Source organism: Pygoscelis adeliae, unplaced genomic scaffold (assembly GCF_000699105.1).
Source record: "Pygoscelis adeliae isolate BGI_AS28 unplaced genomic scaffold, ASM69910v1 Scaffold66, whole genome shotgun sequence".
NCBI classification, from domain to species: Eukaryota; Metazoa; Chordata; class Aves; order Sphenisciformes; family Spheniscidae; genus Pygoscelis; species Pygoscelis adeliae.
This window is the reverse complement of record NW_008825167.1, coordinates 11,708,572-11,721,180: the sequence shown is the minus strand read 5'-3', so window position 1 is coordinate 11,721,180 and position 12,609 is coordinate 11,708,572. Positions and strand designations below refer to the sequence as shown.

General features: G+C 36.3%; 1 protein-coding gene across 1 annotated transcript in view; it reads left to right on the top strand.

Annotated features, from left to right (window-relative positions):
• The first annotated feature begins 1,328 nt into the window (after window positions 1-1,328).
• Window positions 1,329-12,609, top strand: part of ZBTB49 (zinc finger and BTB domain containing 49) — an 18,009-nt gene continuing 6,728 nt past the window's right edge. The window contains exons 1-3 of the mRNA XM_009328851.1: window positions 1,329-1,499; window positions 3,697-4,802; window positions 10,897-10,943. Of these exons, the coding sequence (XP_009327126.1) occupies window positions 1,348-1,499; window positions 3,697-4,802; window positions 10,897-10,943 (1,305 nt within the window). The 5' untranslated portion in view covers window positions 1,329-1,347. The remainder of the gene's footprint in view (window positions 1,500-3,696; window positions 4,803-10,896; window positions 10,944-12,609) is intronic.

Below are 12,609 nucleotides of genomic sequence, written 5' to 3'. Positions count from 1 at the left end.
GCCTCTCCGCGCCTTCCCGCGGTGCCGCCTTGTCGCCTGTTGCCGGGGCAGAGCCCGCCTTCCCCTCGGTGCCCGGTCTTGTGTTCTGAGGCAAACGCTTTCTCGACCTCCCTCTCCACGCAGCTCCTTGAGCCTGAGCTTTAGCTAGGCAAGACCGAGGGGAACTTAAAATGGCAGTTTAAGCATAAATAGCGACTGTGTCGCTGGGGTTCCTCGTGTTCGGGAGCAGCTCATTGTGTCTGCCTTTCCGTTGAACGGAGATGGGCACCTGATTGCTGAGAGACTCTGAATTCGCAGGTTGTTTCGCAAGTACCTGCAAGATGCTGTGGTGGGAGGCGTACACAAAGAAAGCAGTTATCTGGCAAACATACGTGGTTTCTTTATTTTAAGGCCTGGTAAAAGGCATGATAAGAATAAATAGAAAAAAAGTACAATATAGTAGCCCACCTTGACACAGCAGGAGGCAGTGAATCACAGTGTAACAGAATAAAAATGTGGAGCCTTTAGTGCTCGTGAGAATTGAGAATGGGGCAACCACTTTCTTCTCATGTTTAACCCAAGGTGGTTTTTCTGCTTCATTCCTTAGTTAGGAGACTGGAAGTGCTAATTGTTCTAATAGTTGGAATTTTCCTTTCATATTTACAACTGCGCAGGGGAAGAGTTTCATCATTCTTCCAAAAAAATGAAGTACAGAATTGAATGTAAATGTGTTGTGTGGGAACGTCACTTGTCTTCCTTTCAACCTGTTCAAAGAAGTGATTTTTTTTTTTAAAGAGACTTTATGTTGTATTAAATAAAAAAAATTACCATGCTAACTTGTCTAATGAATCAGATCCGCATGGAAAATGTGCTTAGCTACAACAGCAACAAATACGGCATAAATAATGCTACTACAGTGTTCTCCCTTTTCAGTTTAGAGGGTGAAGAAACAGGTTTTCCTCTACAGATGCTACTGATTTTGTAGGTGTGGTATGTTTTTGCCTTAGAATCTAATTCTTGTGGAAGTTGTCTAAATTGCTTTTTTCTGTGGTTATGGGGTTCAGTTTATTGGCAGTACTATTAGCGCATTTTTGCGGAAGCTCTTTGTCGTAAGCAAAACTTCATTAAAATTAATATTTCCTATGTATATTGCTGTATTTCTACTGGTAGGCAATACTGTGACTCATCTTTAGTCAGAAAAATGTCATTAAAGCTCACATTGCAGGTGTAAACTGAAGTCTGTTTCCTTTGGGAGCTAAAACAAATTGTAAAAATGTTCTTCATATTGTAAATTCATTTTGCAATTGAATGTTTAAAATTCATCTTAGCATTTTATTTCGTTGTAGGTAATTTAAGTGACTTTCTAGCATGGACACTGTCGCTAGCCATAGTTGTCATCTTCTCCAGCAGCTACATGAACAGCGCATTCAGGGTCTTCTCTGTGACTGCATGCTGGTGGTAAAAGGTGTCTGCTTCAAAGCACACAAAAATGTATTAGCTGCTTTCAGTCAATATTTCAGGTATGTGATAGAAAATTCTTCTATTAAAAAAGTGAACTAAATGCTGTTGGTTGAGGTTTTCTCTGAGAAGGGTATTTTTTCTGGTAGTTGCAGACTAAGCAACTGTTGGAGTGTAAGGGGAAAAGTTAAATTGTTTGTCCAGAGATAAATCTGTATCAGGTATTTAATCTAATTAAAAACTGTGGTCATCCTAATTTATTTTCTAGATATACATAGCTAACTACTACACTGTTTGAGTTTGGCATTTTCTTGATCCTTACTTGCTTACAGTGCCTCATATAATGGATTCTGGCATGGACCTGCATTCAGTATTTCGGTATGAAAAGGTAACTGTTTACAAGGAGCATAGTAGAGTACATGAACAGAGCCAGATAAGGGATATAATTGATGAATCAATTATATGTTCAATATATATTAACATATATATTAACATATATATTATGTTAATTGTATACATATAATATATGTATATAATTCGTATTTATGAATTAAATAAATCATCGATTTCATCAATTATATATTCAAAATAAAACTTGACTATATAGGTTATTATTGAATCTCTACTTAGAACAGATTCTGAGAGACATCTGTGTTGTATACAGGTGGCCCATGAAGCCACACCACTGGTTTCTTTCCCCTCTGTATAGCCCTCATTGATCCTCCAAATTTTGGGGGATGCTGGATCTCCCAACTTAGTGTTTTACGTTAGTTATGAGTAAGCTGTTAGATCTGGCAGTTTTTAGACCTGGTTTCTTGAAACATCTCTAAAGCTTGACTACCAATTCTTATGTTAGAAAATTATTTTTATGTTATGACCAGGGAAAAAAGAGGAGAGGTTTTTTTTTCCTTTTTCTCTTCTAGTGTTGTAATCCTGATGATGAAGTGAAATTATGCTCAAAGACTGAATTTTTAAAGTAGTTAAAAAGAACTAAGCGCTCAACTCTTATTAAAATTCAATAGGATGTAAGTGGCTAATTAATTTAGACTCTCAACCCAGATCTGTTCATTATAGTTCTGGTTTTAATTTAGATAGTATAGGCTGGATTTATGAAACTGGATGTGGGCACTGGCTTCCGAGTAGCGTGTAAGTATGAGGATAGGGCAACGTAAGTATGAGGATGCATCTGAAACTGCATTTCTAAAGTTTAAGCCTAGACTCTCATTTGCTTAGGATTCAGAGCTCATTGATAATTATGCCCACCTTTAAACAAAACCTAATTTGAGAGTTAACCCACAGAGAGGAATCATCAAGTTCAGGGCATTTCCTAGGGTAGGAAAATAGCTACATAGGAGTGACCTGACCCCATTTATGTATCATTGTTTACTGTGAGAGTATCAGGTTAGAGACTGGGGGTTTTAATGGAAGGGTGTGAAGTTCTTGACTAAGGCAGAGTACGAACCCACTTAATCTAGGACTGGTTATGCATGTGAAGAACTACAGCTCTGATGCTAAGAATACTTTACATCAGATAGTAAGAAGACTTGTGAATTCAGACGCTTTAAGGATTCAATGACAATTCAGTGGGTATTGGTTGGACTGCTGTTTTAGGCTCATGTACGTGTACTCTTCGTTATTCTTTTACTCTGTTCTCATACAGTACCAGTAAAAAAACCACTTTTTTTTGGATATGAGAGAATATATTGAAAATAATGCCATCCTCTTGTTTGCTATTACCATCCGCTCATCTACTTGCAGAGAAAGAACTAATAATAAGAACTTTAATAAGTTTGATGGACAAGCTCAGTTGCCAGAAGAGAACAGTTTCTCCCTTTTACTAGCAAATTTCTCATGTCCTGTTTTATTTGCCATGATGGAAGGAGAAACACCATTCTGAGTCAGCCAACTTTTGCAAGTAGTCCATAAATACACCACTGCACCTAATATGTAAAGAACATGGGATAGGAAACCACAAGTGTAGGGTGTGATTTCAAAACATTAAAAAATAAAAAAATTAAGTTATATAAAGGACCATTTGCTTGGTATTAGTCCACTAGCGCAGGACTAATACATAAGGCAAGTAATTGAGCAGTTTTGAGATGTTCATCTGCAAAAACACAGCAATCTAGATAAGACCATATAGTGTAAATTGTTGTTTCATACCAGGCAGTCTTTGAGATGTATGTGTATTATTTTTTTTTATAAAAGTGTTTGTGAATTATTTGTGTTTGTGTTTGAATATTTGCCTTATTTTATCAGGACCCTTTTCCAGAATTCTTCAGGGCAGAAGAATGATGTCTTTCACTTGGACATTAAAAATGTAGGTGGGATAGGCCAGATCTTAGACTTCATGTACACCTCTCACCTGGATCTTAGCCAGGACAATGTACAAGCTATGTTGGATATTGCGCAGTGTCTCCAAGTGCAAAATGTGCTGAACATTTGCCACACCTTTTTAAAATCTTCTACAGCTGTAGAGCAAACAGCCAGCATGCCTTGTAACAGCGTATTTTCACTGCAGAATTCTTTGACTGCAGATACTAGCTGTGCCAATGACAGTTATGGAACAAACCTATTGCATGAATGCTCATCTGACGCACAAGCTAATAAAGTCTTGGCTGACCACCATTCTCATGGATCGCAGTCTGTTAATCTTCATGCACCCTCAGGTGATGTTCAGAAACAGCCACAAGACTCCTTAGATGGCAACTGCACAGAACTTCCATTTAAACAACCAAATTACTATTATAAACTACGCAACTTTTACAGTAAACAGTTCTATAAGCAAAATGCTTGCTCTAATCATGAGAGAGTAGCAGAACAATCCTTTTCTTACAACACGTCTACAGAAATAAACACAGTAGAGAATAATTCTTGTACTGTCAATCACTCTGAGTGTATTCTGGAAACCTCTGATCATTTACCGTCAAACTTTCTGGTTCAGTCCTTGAATGAAGCTGCTCCAGACCAAGATGCAGAAAGCACGCTTATGCAGCCCACCAAACAGATGCAGCTGAAAAAGGCAATACACCTCAAAAAGTTAAATTTTCTAAGATCTCAGAAATCTGTAGAGCAGCCACCTGAGCCTAAAAGAGATGACAGCAGAGTAACAGGAGTAATTGAATCTGCAAATGAAAGTACCATGGACATGACAAATGTTAGAGTTACTGAAGAAAAAGAAGCTGAAGATTTAGTGAATTCTGAGAATTTTGAACGAACTGTTGAAATTGAAAGATCTCAAGGTCCTTTGGAACGAGAAGGGCAATCACAGACTCTTCAGTCGCAGAGGCAATATACTTGTGAATTATGTGGGAAGGCTTTCAAACATCCAAGCAATTTGGAGCTCCATAAAAGGTCTCATACAGGTACAGTTATCAGTGACTTGGTCTGCAGACCAAATGTTTCAATTAAAGAGTATGTCTTGATTCAGAGATGCTGGTTAAGGATCTACTTTTAAAGGGTTGGGTTTGTTGGGTTTTTTTAATGAATAATCATACAGGAAAAAAGACTGTCAGACTGAGTTTAGCTGAGAGTTTTAGTTGTATTAAAGATTTCTCCTTCATATTTGTTTTTTTTAAGGTTCTTTTTCAAAGAACATTGTGTTACATTTCAATGAAAATTTTATTTTTGTCTTGCATTTAGAAGAGGCATTTCTAGTCAGTGTGTCAGATGGTCCACAAGTCTGAGTCAGATAATAATGAAAAGTGTGAATGGATAGAAGACGATACTACAAGTGTTCTAGACAACCTCAGTTCTCTGATCACCTATTCATTGTAAGGTACAAGTGATTAGGGCTTGGTGGTAATTTCTTTTTAACCTGTAGAAATACGCTCTATAATTAATTTATACCTTTTTCCTAGTGTGAACAACTTTCATTGCATTTACCTAGAGAGTAATGCTCTTGCAGACAAGTAGGCTGCAGAGTGAATGAGAATTTTGAATTACTTTGTTTTAAAAACTCACAGGTAATACTATTTTTAAACCTAGCATAGATTTATTTCTAAGTATCTTTTTATTCTAGTGAAAAACAAGACCCAGTCTAACTTTGAATTAACTAATTTGTCTGTTCAATTTAACCAGCATGTTCTATTCTATTTCTGCAACTTTAGATATGGTTTTTTAAAATGGTTTTTAAGAATTACCTTAGCTAGTCAAGTAACACCGTTGATTTCAAGTCCTTGAGATCGCATTATTCCTGATTAAGCTGTTGAGTATTTTTTGCCATTCTTTTTCCCTGTATTAAATGTACAAATGCATCTCTCTCAATCTTGTCAAATAAACATCACTTTGCAAATGAGCATACATGTATCAGTACTTTGACAGTAAATATGAATCCCTCTTAGCAGACATTAATTTCTTTTGTTAACTCATCCTTAGTATTAAAAATTTATTTTTCCACATTATTAGGAGAAAAATTTTTCCAGAACCTGAAAATACAAACATTAGATTCCTGAAGTTTTCAGTTGGTATCTTTGACTACTTCTATATATTCACATTACTGTTATTTTTTTTTTAATTTGGACTCCTGTGAAAGAGTTGCATATGTCTCTTACCTAGATCTTCTCTTTGCCTTGTACTTCTTTGAATCTGTTATCCGATTTGAGCTGACATCATCAGGTATATTTTAATATCTTAGAAATTTCAGGAAAATAGATAATCAAATAGAAGACGGAGCATCTAGAGAAGTCCCAACTGAGGGAGAGACTCTGAAGTCAGTAACGTGAGTTTGTGCTAGAGAATCTATGTGAAAGAGTCCCCAACTATGAGAAACCTGTTAGAATTTGCCCGTCCTTAGGCATCTTAATCATTGGAAGGAATCTGGATTTTGTGAGTTCTGGTGCCCATAAAACTACTTGGTTTTTTTAAGAGCGTGTTGCCCAAGTGATAGACTCAATTATTGTATGTTTCTGAGTCTGCTAAACCATTTAAACATGAGGTTCAAAGTTTAGTTTACCTCTTCTAATGTATTGTAACTTAAAGGTCAGGGGACTGGACTGGGTACTAAGCTTTATAGAAGAAGGAGACTATAGCCCCTGATACAAGTGTTTTACAAATTATTTTTTTCTTTAGGCACAGTGTGGCCAGCAAATGCTTACAAGTGTAGGAAATGGGAAAAGAGGAAAAGGGTTGCAGTAGCTTTGCAAGATTATGTATGTATATTGCAATTCATTTCTTTGTTCTTATTTGAGGTCTGTGTATTTACACATGCTTCCACTCCACTTAAGCTCTGGTAGGTGTGGTTTCACATTCCACAACACTGCCTGATAGGAATTAGCTTTATACATTGCCTAAGAAAAGTGATCCTAGACTTGGTTTTGTTGTTGTTTCTGTCCTTCTCTACTAGTCTGAGTTTTCAGGAATTCCATGCGGCTTTTCATACACTATGTTCTTCCAATAGTTTTCAAAAAATTCTGGACTTGAATGCTACTTAACATGGCATTAACGTTGTTCTATAGATGTGCTAAACTGACAAAGTTTAAGAGCATAAGTAACAAATAATAAGCACATCAAAGAAGGATGGAAAAACTGAAGCAAGAATATGACTATATATGCCTGTTTGCTTGCCTGTTATTTTTGGGTCATGTTAATTTGTTTTTAAATATCCAGCTAGTGCAAAAAGAGTACTTGGAAAATTGCAGTGGATAGTGAGTAGGATGTTAATATAGGAAGGGTCTGTAGCTGAAGGTACAGGGCACATCTGTATCATTAATATTAGGTATACTGGTAGTTAAGTAATGTAAGTGTATGCTAAAAGCCATTTCCATTCATCTGCCACTTCAGAAAGCATAGCAAATTGCTAGCTAATCAATTTTATTTAAAAGCATTCGTTTTCTAGAACTGAGCAAAAGGGTTAGCAAGCATTTAAGTATTACTGTGCTTACTGAAAGTCCTCTAAACCTGGTTTAGCTGAAGAGATGAAGGAAGCAAGTTACTAAAATGGACCTTTCACAATGGCAAGCCAGTTTTTAACCCACAAATGACACCTCTTTCAACGTAAGTGCTGTGCTGGCTTGGTTGTCGAGAAAAAGCACGAGTGAAATTCTCTGTCCCTGAACACTAGGAACTGCTAAAGAATTTACAGGTTAACATGGTTGCATTGGTGAGTTGTCTATGTGAAGGACAGGCATACTGTGTTCAACGCAAGTCCGTGTATTGGGTTGTCTAGCTGTTTTAATTGTATTGCTAGCAGATATTTAAAGGAATCTCTAAATATAGCTTATTGCATTGACTTTAAGATTGATTTTTACTTGACTGAATGTTATAATCTCTTTTTTATTAGATTGACCTGTCTGAAAAAAAGGAAGCAAATATATCTCTCTTATGCAGTCCTTACCTAATCAGGAACATCCAGTGTTTTGGTTTTTTTGAAAAATATGTTTTCAGGAAACATCTCAAAAAAACCCAAAACCCAACTCTGTGCAAAGAACTCTTGGCATGATGGAAAACAACAGGAGCAGAGTTACACTGTCATGTAATTCACTGTTGATCCTCAACCTTTTCATTCTGAGCTTTGCTTGAGCAAGTTGCCAGCATTCCATGGCTTAGTGGGTCCTGCTCCTCACCTTTTTGATCTCTTCAGGAACACCACTTCTGCCCTTATGCCTTTCTCCTCTGAAGCTGACACACCACTGCTTTGATCCCATACTGTGTACTTTATCTTCGTCTCTTCTTGCAGTGTTGAACAAGAAGGATGCAACAGAAGATAGAAAACACAAGGCAGTCTGAGGGTTCAGAAGTAAAGTCCCCTGGATGTTTGTTTAAGCATTGTCTTAACTATAGTTCAGTTACTGCTTTTCCCCAAATTTTCTCTATTGCTGTTGATCCAGCTGTGGTCTTTGAGACGATTAGTGTTCTTGGATAAGGTTTAGTCATTTATTTAGTCATTTTATAGTCATATTCTATTTAGTCATAGAATAATTTAGATTAGAATGGACCTCTGGAGATAATCTAGTCCAATCTTCTGCTCAAGGCAGGTCAAATTAGCTTGGATTGTTTTGCTCATGACCTTGTGTAGTCAAATTTTGGATATCTCCAAGGACAAGATTCCACAACCTCTCTAGGCAGCCAGTTCCAGTGTTTGACTACCCTCTCATGGGGTAAAAGATTCTTTTCTTATATCTAATCGGAATTTCTCATGATCAAACTTGTATTTGTCACCTCTTGTCCTATCACTGTGTACCTTCAAGAACAATCTGGTTGCATCTGTCTTCCCATTACATGTAGACAGCAGTAAGGTTTCCTGTTTGCCTTCTCTTCTTAAGGCTCCAGATATGGTCTGGAGGTAGTGATAGGTAGGGAAGAATCATCTTCAGCTTGCTAGCTGCACTCGTTACTAATACACTCTAGGAAGCAATTAGCCTCTCTTTGCCTGAGGGATGCTACAACACTGAGTAATTTAGTATTTCTGCTAGAATTCATTCTTGGAATAAGCTACTTGATATGCCTGGTGGTTTGGAGTTTTATGCAGGTGCAGAATTGTTCTCCAAAAACTAATTTGATGTTTCTTCTCAAACAAAACTTTTTTGTTTTATCTTTATCATGGGGAAAAACCCTCGAACTCTTTGTACATCAGTACAGTTAAAATGAGGCTGCATGCAGCCTACAACAATAGTTTTGAGAAATTTGAGCCTCCAATTCCCTCCCTTCCTCTCTAGTTATTTCAGGGTGGATTTCTGTTCAGATAATAGTCTTTGTGTCAACAGTAACTTTTTTTTTTGGTGTAGGCAATTTCTGCAGAAATTGCTACTAGTGTTTTTTATTCTCCATTTCAATTTACCTTGATGTTTTTATGGTTGTCAGAAGCCTTCGCAGTTGCCACAGATCTGGCTCCCTGTTGGCTTAGTTTATATTTGTGTTGTCAGTACCAGAATTTTTAGTGTTTTGCAAATTTAGAGCCATAATGAAATCAAGCCTCAGTGCTCTTTATAGTTGAGTTATTAGTTTCTTAATTTTTATCTTTAATTGAATAAAAGCTTTCTTGAAACTGCCTTAAGATTTCCATTCTTCATTAAGTAGAAAAAGTAGATTTAGGCTCAAGTTGTCAGAATAACTGCAAGATTGCTATTTGTGAAGCCACATAACTGTGTATGTTTACTCTGTTGCTTTAAAATTTAAGTGGATTGCATTTAGTCCTTGGTCCTGAAATATGCTGAAAGAACATGACCTGTATTTGACAGAAGGGAAAGAAAATGGAACCTCAACACCTGGATATTGTAGATGTTGCTCGTAACACTTCCAAGGATGGAGGAAGAATACTGATGTAGAGAATGCTTGCTGGAAGAGAAGGCTACAAATAGCTAAGAAGTGTTCTGTAAAATCGGGAAAATTATAATTAAAAGAGTAAATATAAATCTAGGCAGATTTTGAATCAGCACCAAGATGAAACACAGTGTAAGATCTCTTTTTTCTTCTGGAAATATCTGCCTTCAAAATCACAAGGATTTATGCTAATTCTTTTGCTTCCCTGTACCTGAGGGCCAGATTATATATGTCCTTTTAAAGTACAATTAGACTCATGAAGATATCATTAGAAGTCTGACTATCATTGAATTCAGTGGTATTTGAGCATCATTATTGTTTTAAAAATTCTAGAAGATGCAGAGATTTTTATCAACAGTGTAAAAACTAGGAAACCAAGAACTACGGAGGGAAAAAAATTACCTTTATGAAATACTATAGAGAAGAAAAAGTGATTAGAAAAAGATATTTGTCTCAAATTGACAGCTAGAGAAGTGAAGTATTGTGGTCACATTCTAGGTTGAGAGACAAGTTAATTTGAAAGGCTAAAGTGGGCTGCACTAGTTTTTTACTAAAGCTCCTTGTATGTTTTTGGAGATTCAAGAATACCAGTTTTACATGTATAAATTCAGATTTTTGGAGCAAAATACTTGGGTTAATTATCAGATACTCATACAGGATGAGAATTTGAAGGCATATATATGCTGGAAGTGAATGGCTACGTGCTGATCAGAGATGTATAGTACACATTGAACAGAGAAAACAGAATCCTTCCAAATTAGCTTCTCTGCATTCCTTATTCTTTTTATGAGTGGGCCTTTGTGTGTACAAGTGGAAAAAACAGTGCACTTCCCATAGCTTTTGTTGTTGTTGCTGTAGGGCCTTGTCGTCTAGTCTGTTCTTCCTGGAGGTATGGTATCTCTTTCATTTGGAAAAAAAGGTGTTTTAAAAAATATTACAAACCACTCCCATTCATATCAAAACTCTTCTACCTGCTTGATTTGAAAGATAAATTCTGTTTCTGAGCAAGTATGCCTTACAAGCTTAATGGTAAATGCTGTACTTCCCTCTTGAATTTCCCCTTAAATATATAGGTAAGTGTCCTTTTGGGGTTATTTTTACTCTTACATTACATGTTTTAAAAGGAAGCGTACCAATTTAAAACATTTGTATTTTATTGCAACTATTAGAAGTTCTATGTTCTGTTTCTTCTCCTTTTAGGTGAGAAACCTTTTGAATGTAACATTTGTGGGAAACACTTCTCACAGGTGGGAATATTTTATATTACGGTACTTACACTTGAAAATGAAATGCATCTATGTGTTGATTCTAAAAATAAACTTGGTTTTAAGTCTATAGATTAGATTTTTTTTTTTTTGTTCAAAGACAGGCTTGACTTCAGGGATAAAATATTAAAATGTCTTACTTGAAAATAACATGTTAAATGTTTTAGATTTCTTTGATACATTTTGTACCTTTGATGCTGTCTGCTCTCAGTAGATGTGTTATGTATTTTACCTTCAATTGAATGTTTAACTATACAGAGCCACAACTATATTTGAACTACAGAGAACATTCATTCTCAGACTGTGCTTTTGCCTTATGCTTAGGGATATGTTGTGAATAGCATTTTTACAGTGTCTGAAAAAAAGACAGGTTAGAATTTTATATAAAGTTGTATTCACAGTACAGTTTCACCTTCCTAAATGGCATAAATTATTAAGCAGGTTTTTTTGAGTCTGTTTCCTTCTATGAAGAACAGCACAGTCTGTCTGAAGTGACAAAACTCAGCTATGATTTAAAAAAAACCTCTTGTGAAATTCCCTACTTACATACAGGGCCTAAACTTTCACTGTCTTGATTTGCCCTCCAGTACTTGATTGTTCTGGGTGCAACAGTTCATTTGTATTACTACAAATTTGGTGCCTAGTTGTCTCACGTTTTCAAAATGTCTATTTCTTTTCTATTTTCTTGGTTGGAATATGTGCCCCTAAGTACAGGAGACAATAGACAGGCACATAATTTTATACTAAGATTAAATAATAATTATTGTTGAATAACTTTGGTCTTTCTTGTGGTTTAAGGATTAGAATTACGTGGTCTTTGTCTACCCACCCACCAGTGCTTGCACTTCTCCTGCTCCAGTTTTGCAGTCCACCAGTGGGACTTCTTTGACCCATGAATCTGATGCAGTTGCATCCTCCACTCTGTTACTAAATATGAATATAACACTGCATCCAGTGAGCAATACTGTTTCATCATGCTTACCAAGCCATTTGAGCAAAACCGGGTCTGCTTATTAGGCAAAGAAAGTGCATCTTCATTCATTTTGATGGCTGAACTTCTAGTTATTAAAAGAAAAAAGTAGATATGTTGAAATTCCATTAAAAGTACTTTTGGCAAATGGGATGGTATTCTGTACCATTACTGGGGGGGAAGAGGGAATAAAAAAGCTTCACACACTCAGAATGTATGACAGGCATGACAGACTCCATGCAACATCCATTGTTCCTCTTTAATTAAAAACAAACAAAAACCCCAACAAACCTGGAAATTTCTGCCGTTTAATTAAACACTCTTAAACACCTCCTTTCTCCATTACCTCACTTGCTTGAAGATATAGGAAGATACATATTGATGGACAGTACTTACATGTCCAGAATTTGAGCCATAGCATTCAGCTTGTGTGCTGCAGTTCTTTCTCTGGTCATAAAAGGGAGCTTGCATACTTCTGAGGTACTTGCTTTTGAATTGTGCAAATAAGTAAGACTCCTCCTACCAGAAAGTAAGATGCAAGGATAATTACCATTTACTTTTTGCTTAAAAGACCATCTCTGATCTTGTTCTTGATCTTTTCAGTTTGCAGGCACAGAAATAGTAACACTTTCCTTATTTAAACCTTCATGTTCTGTGCTTTTGAGACAGTGCAATTGT